The 7926-nt window shown below is 58.5% G+C and overlaps 1 protein-coding gene across 1 annotated transcript; it reads right to left on the bottom strand.

The window, feature by feature from the left end:
* Positions 1-1905, bottom strand: EsH8_I_000164 (uncharacterized protein; the record flags this gene model as incomplete). The annotated part of the gene is made up of 5 exons (XM_083267577.1): positions 1-182; positions 242-819; positions 881-1080; positions 1151-1431; positions 1545-1905. 5 exons carry the CDS (start codon positions 1903-1905, stop codon positions 1-3), a joined length of 1602 nt encoding a protein of 533 aa, XP_083118015.1.
* Between the last annotated feature and the right edge of the window lie 6021 nt (positions 1906-7926).

The raw sequence follows: 7926 nt of genomic DNA, 5'->3' as shown, positions 1-7926 counted from the left end.
TTAGAAGGCGGGGTCCTCGTTGGTCGGGGGTCCGGCGTAGTTCTTGCGGCCCCAGGCCATGTACCAGCCACCAGAAATGAGGCAGGCGGCGACAAAGACGGCGGGGGCGTAGTTGATAGTCAGGGCGGTAACGGGAACGAAGGTGGGCATGCAGAACAGAGGCATGGCCAAGGCGGACCAAGCTGTCAGACGTGTTAGGAGTGCATAAAAAAAAGGAAGAACGTATAGGGATCGGACTCACCGAGAGCGACGACGTTGGCAAAGTAACCAAACTTGCCCAGGTTGAAGGGGCTTCCAACCAAGTGCGTGCGACCACCGAAAAGGCTGATGGCAATGGGGATGGCATAAGAGGCCGTCAGGCAGATGACACCGACACCGGAAAAGGCGTTGAAAGCCGCGCTGGAGCCGAAGTAGATGAGACCAAGGATGATCTGAACGGCCATGCTGAGCATCATGGCGTTGAGAGGGACGTCCAGCTTGGGGTTGACCTCCTTCCACCAACGGGATCCCGGAATGGCGCCGTCACGGGCAAAGGCCCAGGTGCAACGAGAGGCGGCGGTCGTGCAGCCAATACCGCAGAGGACGGCGAGGACCATGAGGGGGAAGAGAAGTCCGAAAGCACCGCCGGAAGAGCCAATGGCGTCCTTGATGATAGACGGAACCGGCTGGCCGGAGGGCAAGTTGATGAGGTACGTGATGTCGGGGAGAACGAAGACGAGCGGGATAAGGAAGAGCAGGCCGGCCAGGGTGTTGAGAATGACGGTGAGGACGAGCGCCTTGGGGACCTGGGTGGCGGGCTTCTTGACTTCCTCGCACATGCTGCACATCACGGTTAGCGTCCAGCTCACACCAAAACACGCAATTAGACGGTCGAGCTTACGAAATGACCATGCCGGTGGACGAGGTGGCATATCCTGCGTGGAGCAGACCGACACAGAATGACCATCCATCGGGCCATCCGGAGTTGGCCTCGAAGTGGGTGAAGACGTATTCGGCACTGTGACGGCCGTTCTTGGCAACGACGAGGACGGACACGACAATGGCCAGGACACCGGCGAAAGTCCAGAAGATGGCGGCGGTCTGGTTCACGAGTAGTTTAGCACATGGTTCACGTCGCCGCACATGATGCGAGAGAAGAGAGCATTCTTACATCAAGGAGAGGCAGCCAGCGGTTGCCGAGCGAGGACACTGCGTTGCAGAGGAAGGTCAAACCCAGGAAGACGAGGAACACCTGGTAGGTCTCGCCGGGGAAGACGCCGACACCAGGCTCGGACTCAAAAACGTTGATGCACGCGACGAAGAAGAGGGCAGTTCCAAAGTTCACAGCCAGAGTGATGGTGATGTTTCCCACGACGTAAAGCCAGCCGCAAATCCAACTGGCCACACGGCGGTAGCGGGCGGGAGCAAGCATGAAAGCCTGGTAGTAGACACCTATTGAGTGGTCAGCGTGGAGTCCGGGTACGGTGCGCCGGCGCGCCTGGAATTCGGCACCCGGCCGGGCGTCCGGCTGATGTGACGGAGCAAGAAGAAAAGTCGGTAAGTACCTCCAGCAGTGGGATAGACACTGGTAATCTCGCCAAGCGAGGCAGCGACACAGATGATGATCAAAGACACGGCAAGCCAGCCCCAAATGATGTTGACCGGACCGCCGCCGGCCAAGGGGTACAGCATGGTCGTGGCGAGTCCGTAGGGAATGGAAGCCAGGACGAAGGACATGAAGGCGACCTGCAGCGTCGAGCGGGTGCGCTCAAGCTCGGGCTTGTAGCCAAGCTGCTCGAGCATGTTGTCGGCTCCGCCATCGTCGGAGCGGGAAGGACGAGTGGCGTAGCCATCTTTGATGTCGCCCTTGGCGAAGCCGAGATCATGCTCGCGAGCACCGGGATCTTGTGAGACCACGTGCGCCATATTGAACGTTTGGGAGGAGAGCCCTGGTGTTGACTTGACTGTTGTCTGGTACCAAGCCAACGAGGCTCAGGGGCGACCGAAGAGGGAAATGAGGGTGGGAGGGAAAAGGTTAAAAGGATGAGACAACGTTTTCGGTTGACATGAGGCAGGCGATGGTGGTGGTGGTGGTTATGTAGGTTGGAAGCCAAGAGGGGAGAAGTGTGACTTGGGTGAGATCGACCTGGTGTAACCGGACTGAGGTGTTCCAAAGACCGAGGAAACGGGAGGGTGAAGGATTTAAAAGAAAAGAAGAAATGAAAAAGAGGCAAAAATAAGCAAGGGTCAGAAAAGAGAGACAGGCTGCAAGAGGCAGAGAGAGAGGCCGCGGCAGGGAAGGACTCGATTGAGTTGAGGCAGTCCTCACTGTACACTTCCAGTCAGTGCCGTACTGGGCTATCAGTCGCTCCATGGTGTCGCGTTCGCCGGGATAGAAAAATGACGTCCATCTTATTGGATGTGGACGTGAGCAGCGGGACCACCCCCAAAGAGTAGTGTACATAGTAGACACCCCCATGCCCATGTCCACATCCAAACCTTTGCACCCCCCGTCCCCTCCCACCCCTGCCGTCCTGTCCTATCAGTGCAGTCCCTGTATCCCAAGCACAGCTGCTGTGCAGCAGCTGGGGGTGGGCGGGCTCGCACAACGGTGTCGGGGTTTTTAGCGCAGGCAGGTTCCCTCAACCTCAGTCTGTTTATCTCGGGCCTCTGTCTGACTCGGGGTCGCCGGTGGATTCGACTGGTGCCACAGCAATCTTGCTGCCCACACCTTTACCACCTGCCGGGCAGTCAGAGTGGGTGGGATGCTGTCTCGCTTACCGTCGACGACGAGCGGCACAGCAGCCCAAAAGGCAACGCATGGCAGGGCAAGGCAAGGCCGAGATAGAGCTGAGAGGCAGGCATGTGCCATTGGTATCCGTATCAAAACTTGAAGCAGCATCGCAACAGCCGTATCTGGTGTGGCGCCAAGACCAGGACTATTCCTTCAACCTGTAAGAGCGCGTGTATGGCCAGACGGTGTCGGCTCTGGGGCCTGGTTGCGGTAATTTGTCCCGCGCTATCGACCAGAGGTGTAAAGCATACCGAGCCCATCATTTGCGCGAACCCAAGTACGTAGGTCGGCGTTACTCTAGCCTGGCCAGTCTTGCATGTGCATTTGTGCTTCCCTTGCCTTGCAATTATCAGCCGACTGGGTTTGCGCGCCATTGGGACCTTGATCTGTGCCGGCCTGCGTGTGTCGCACGACCTGAGTTAGCCTGGGGAGAGCTGGCAATCGTCAAGGTTTGGGCTGTCCCCTAGTTAGCTGGGGCTGGAGCTAACAGCCATTGAGGCACAATTCTTCGTGCGTTCTTCGCGGCTTCTGTCGCATGTGTCGTGACCCGCCGGAGTGGATTGGGGGCGACGAACATTGGGCGGTTGCCTGTTGGCAGCGCACCCTCTCTTGGTCCAAGAACTCCCCCTCGTGCTCCTCTCCCGTTTCTGGCGCCGAGAAAGGTCGACTCTGAGAAGCCGTGAAGCCGCGAGGCGTCGGGTGAGGCTCCAATGCTCCACGTTCCGGAGCCTTGCGCTCCACGCCCATCCTCGTTCCTGTTGAGGGGGCGCAAGCAGGGACCGCGAGGCGGTAAAAAAAAAATCGTCAGCCTCTAGGCTCTGAGGCCGTGAGAAAAAGGCCCAATTCCCCATCTGTCCTCATCCTCAACCTGCTCAATGCACACAATGCATCATGACGTAGCCATGTGGTCCAAGTTGCACGACTAACGCACCGGGCTCTCCACGGCATACAGGCCGTTGGTTCGCCAAACGCGAGTCGTGGAGTCTCTCAATCTTCCGTCTTGCCGTCTTGACCCCGAAAATGGTGGAGGACTACACGGTTGGCGGTCGCAAAGTGAGCGAGTGAGCGTTTGAACAAGATTGACTGGGGCGCGCTTGGATGGAGAGCGAATGGAGAGAAATGGAGGGGACTGGAGGAGACTGGAGCAGATGGAGATAGGTGACCGGGAGGCCCCCGTCCCTCTCAGGGAATTCCCAAGGCTGTTTCTGTGCTCCTACCAGGGGTGCCCGGGGCGCACTACCCCTAGCACTACCAAGCCCGCTAGGATCGCGAGGCCTGCAAGCTCCCGTGGGAAGTGGTTCTGAAGAGGCCCTGAAAAAGGTGCTGATGTCACAGAGGGGACTCCAGTGATGGCCCGCCCACCTGCCACACGCAGCTAGTGCCAAGCCGAGTGGTACGTAAGAGTATCTTTTCGCCGGGCTCCGGCGGGAGAGGTACTTATCGGTGACAATGCCGACGGTCCCTGTTTGGCCACTCATGTTCGTCGTCGGGTTGCAGAGGAAGTGGCCGATTCCTGGATTGGAAAACGAGACGAGAATGTCGGTTCAAACTACCGCCGGGGGAAGACCAGCTGGCAGGCCGCCTCAGCGCCAAACCCGGCTCTGCGGTGGAGGATGGCAGACCGGGGGACAACACCCGATCGCAGCACGCGCGCAGGCACATTGACAGTGTCCCGCCCTCCTGGGTCGTCCAGCAGGCTCGGGGATGGCGCAATAGCACCCTGAGACCCCCGAGAACCCTGTGCCAGGCTGAACAGGAGGGGCACACCTTCACGATACGTATCGATACGTATCGAATCCGGGGAAAGGCTGAGATGGAATAAAGAATGAAGATGTAGCCTCGCATCGCCATCGGCTCAACGACATTCCAGCAGGCGGTGGACGATGGACAACCGCCGGACCGGGACGCAGGCGGACGTGGCGCTGCACTGACGGTCCTTGGGCGATGTGGGGGCGATGACCAGCTTGCCAGCACACCGAGCGCAGACCGAACGACGGCGTGACGGAAAGGCCGAGAAGAGAGTTGAGAGTTGCAGGCAGCCCGACTTGGACAGCCTAGCCACGACAAGAGGACGGGTGCCTGGCAAAGCTACTGCCCAATGGCCCAACCTATGACGGCACGGCAGTCATCTGAAAATCCGCGTTCCTCATCCTTCGTTCCCGCCACGGGAAACGCCTAGCGCCGCCATGCCGGCGGCTGAGGGCGGGTGGCTCGCCAGGGTATAACCGTATGTCGACAACAGCCAACCGCAATGAATAGACAGCTGGAGAGATCTGCGTCGATATTGTCCATTGCAGTACGGTGCAGACGGTAAGGAAGTGCGAGGCGAGGCGAGGCGAGGCAAGGCAAGGTACATGGGGGAGAGGACAATAAGAGGTACCCCGCTGCCGCTCGTCGAGTAAGGTCTCGGTATCCAGTATCCAGCTTCGTAGGGGCGCCAAGACAGCGACAGCTGTCGAGAGGGACGGGATGCGACGTGGAGTTAGAAGAGGGGACCAGGAGAGTTGAGGAGAGAGTCGAATTTAAAATGACTGCGTTGCCGCCTTGAAAATGCCGTGTCATCGTTGAGGAGAACCGCGTTGCCGACGTCAGGCCTGAGAAGTCGGATTTGGAGGGAGAAGCACACACACACGCACACAAACACACACCTTGGACGTGGCACATCATGGCCCAGCATGGCATGGAGGAAAAGAGAAGAAAGGCACGTCATTACATCAGCTTTCCCGGCACTCGGTAGCGAGCGGTACTCACCGAAGGTCGAAAGGGGAAAGGAGGCCAGTTGCTTCCTTCCTCCTTCCTCCTTCCTCTCTCAGCCACGGAAGGCAAGGAGGGGGGGTGCTGCACCTTCCGTCCGGTACCTTGCATTACGCCCGTCTCTTCCTTCCTCTTCCTCGAGGCCGATGGCAAGGCTGAGGGCTGAAGGCTGAAGGCTGTCTGTCATCCGGGGAGGATCTCTGCAGCCTTATGGATGCATGGTTTCTGCCTTGCCACATCCATCCATACGTCCGGCCATCCTTACCTCCCTCCATCCATCCATCATCCGTGCATCGCATCTTCCCTCTTGGTGTCTGGCTACACTGGGACAACATGCTACCTCGACCTCCTCCTCAGATGCCCTGACGACGACGACGACGACAACGACAACAACCGCCTAACTACTTCACCAGGATGCTCCAAGATCCGAAAGCGAATTACATACATACACTCCCTGCAGGGGGCAATGCTTATCATGGCAACAATATCCAGTCAAGGTTATTGGCACACGGAGCCTGCCCAGTCGGCCACACCACCCGTGGCTGTCGATAGATAATGCCGTCAAGATCGAGGCCTGCAAGGGGATGTGCCTACATACGATACGGGCCATGGCCCGGGGAACCCGCGGTGCAGCGCGGGAGAGGATCCTGGACATCATCTGAGGGACCAGGCCAGGATATCAAGAAATCCGGTTCTGCCAGGGGAGGATGAGCTCCAATGCGACCGGTGCCAGACAGACAACAGCAGCTAGACAGCATACATGGCACGCCCTGTGATAAGGGTTACGACGACATCTATCCCTGGGCGCATCACCATCTGCCGCCTGTCGCTCGTCGGGGACTTTGATCCTACGCAGATCAAGCGAATTGTTCCCGAATCCAGCAAGGCCAACCGACAGAACCCGGACGAGGACCATGACCACTTTGATAGCCCGTGTGGAAACGGAACCTGAATGCCGTGCGCCGCTGCGATGAGGCAACAGGCGCTCGCGATGTAGTGTATCAAGGCGCTTCAGAGACGCCCGGAAGATAGGAGCTTCGCCGTCAATCGCAGGCCTCGGCAACAGGCCATGGTCGCTGGGGATTCGGGGAAGCACAACCTGAAGATCCGTTCGGTCTAATTCATTGGGGCTGCTCTGGAAATGTGGCTACCAAGATATCGACTCGGTGTGTTAGAGCGGGTTGTCGGATAATAGGGGCCTCCTCTTGCGTGGGGGCACCCACCAAAGGCTGCGGCTTATCTCGAGGCTCAAGGGTTTGCAGCGTGTACGTCGTACACCCCCCTTGCTGCCCTCCTTAGTCGGTTGCCCAGCCGCCAGTCAAAACAGCAGTCAGCAGCCGCCTATCGCCGTTGATAAGATTATGTTGCGTTTGTGGAAAGCCGTCGTCAGACGAGCGATGGTCACAATCTCAGCTCCTATCTATTAGGCGGCACAGACGCGCCCGCGGAGTGATGACGCCGTCGGAGACAACGCCTTCGGAGACAACGCCTTCGGAGACAACGCCTTGTTTACCGCTCACGTGGACGGCTGTCGAAGAGCATCCAAGTCCCACGCCGATCAAGATGGAGAAGTACTCTGTAGGTAGGTAGTATGGCCCTCGGAGCTCCAACGGGAATACGCGCTCATGGGTTGCAAAGAGGGTCACTGGCTACAACGCCCGATGCAGTCCAACAAACAATTACGAGAGGGAATCGAACAAGTACAGGAAGAGGATACGGAGCATCGCCTTGCATTTCATTGCGGAGCCGAATAGAGCAGCGCAAGTCCGTGTGAGAAGAAGAAGGCGTCGTTGGCGGAGCGGCTCGAATCCACCAAAGTCGTCAACGACCAACGCAAGTGTCGGCGCGGGTCGCCCGCCCTCCAAGTTGCCTCCCGCTGGGGGGGTGACTGGCTGGTCCAACGTCGAGGGCAAAATGCCGCGTTTCACTTCAGTAGGTAGTGCACCATAGTACGGAGACTTTCCTGCTGGCACACGCGCCGCCGTGCACATGCTTGGAGCCCTCATCTGCCCCTGTGCTCGCCAGCTTGGGTCCCCCGTTGGCCCCCCGAAGCTAAGGCTGCAGCAGAGCAGTTTTTAAATGACGGCGCGCTCCAACAATTTCAGCGAGTGTAACATCTGCGTGGGTCGGTTTCTTGACCGCACCGGTCGGAGGACGTCCGGAATGGGGGCAAAGGCAGTCAGGCCCCGGGCCCACAGTCGGCAAAGAATCGGGCGACGAGAGGGGCTGAGCCCTGGGCAAACACCGTTCCTGGTTGGCCAACAGGACATTGTCGGTGCCGGTCCCATAGGTGCAAACTTCTCACAGGTTGCTCGTATCCGCGAGGCCCACCTCGTACCGCTTCTTTGCTCCATCCAGGTTCCGTCACTAACAATTTCTTCACTAACAATTTTTCAGAG

This window comes from Colletotrichum jinshuiense, chromosome 1 (assembly GCF_051148585.1).
Source record: "Colletotrichum jinshuiense chromosome 1, complete sequence".
NCBI classification, from domain to species: Eukaryota; Fungi; Ascomycota; class Sordariomycetes; order Glomerellales; family Glomerellaceae; genus Colletotrichum; species Colletotrichum jinshuiense.
The sequence above is the reverse complement of the archived record's forward strand: the minus strand, read 5'-3'. Positions and strand labels throughout refer to the sequence as shown.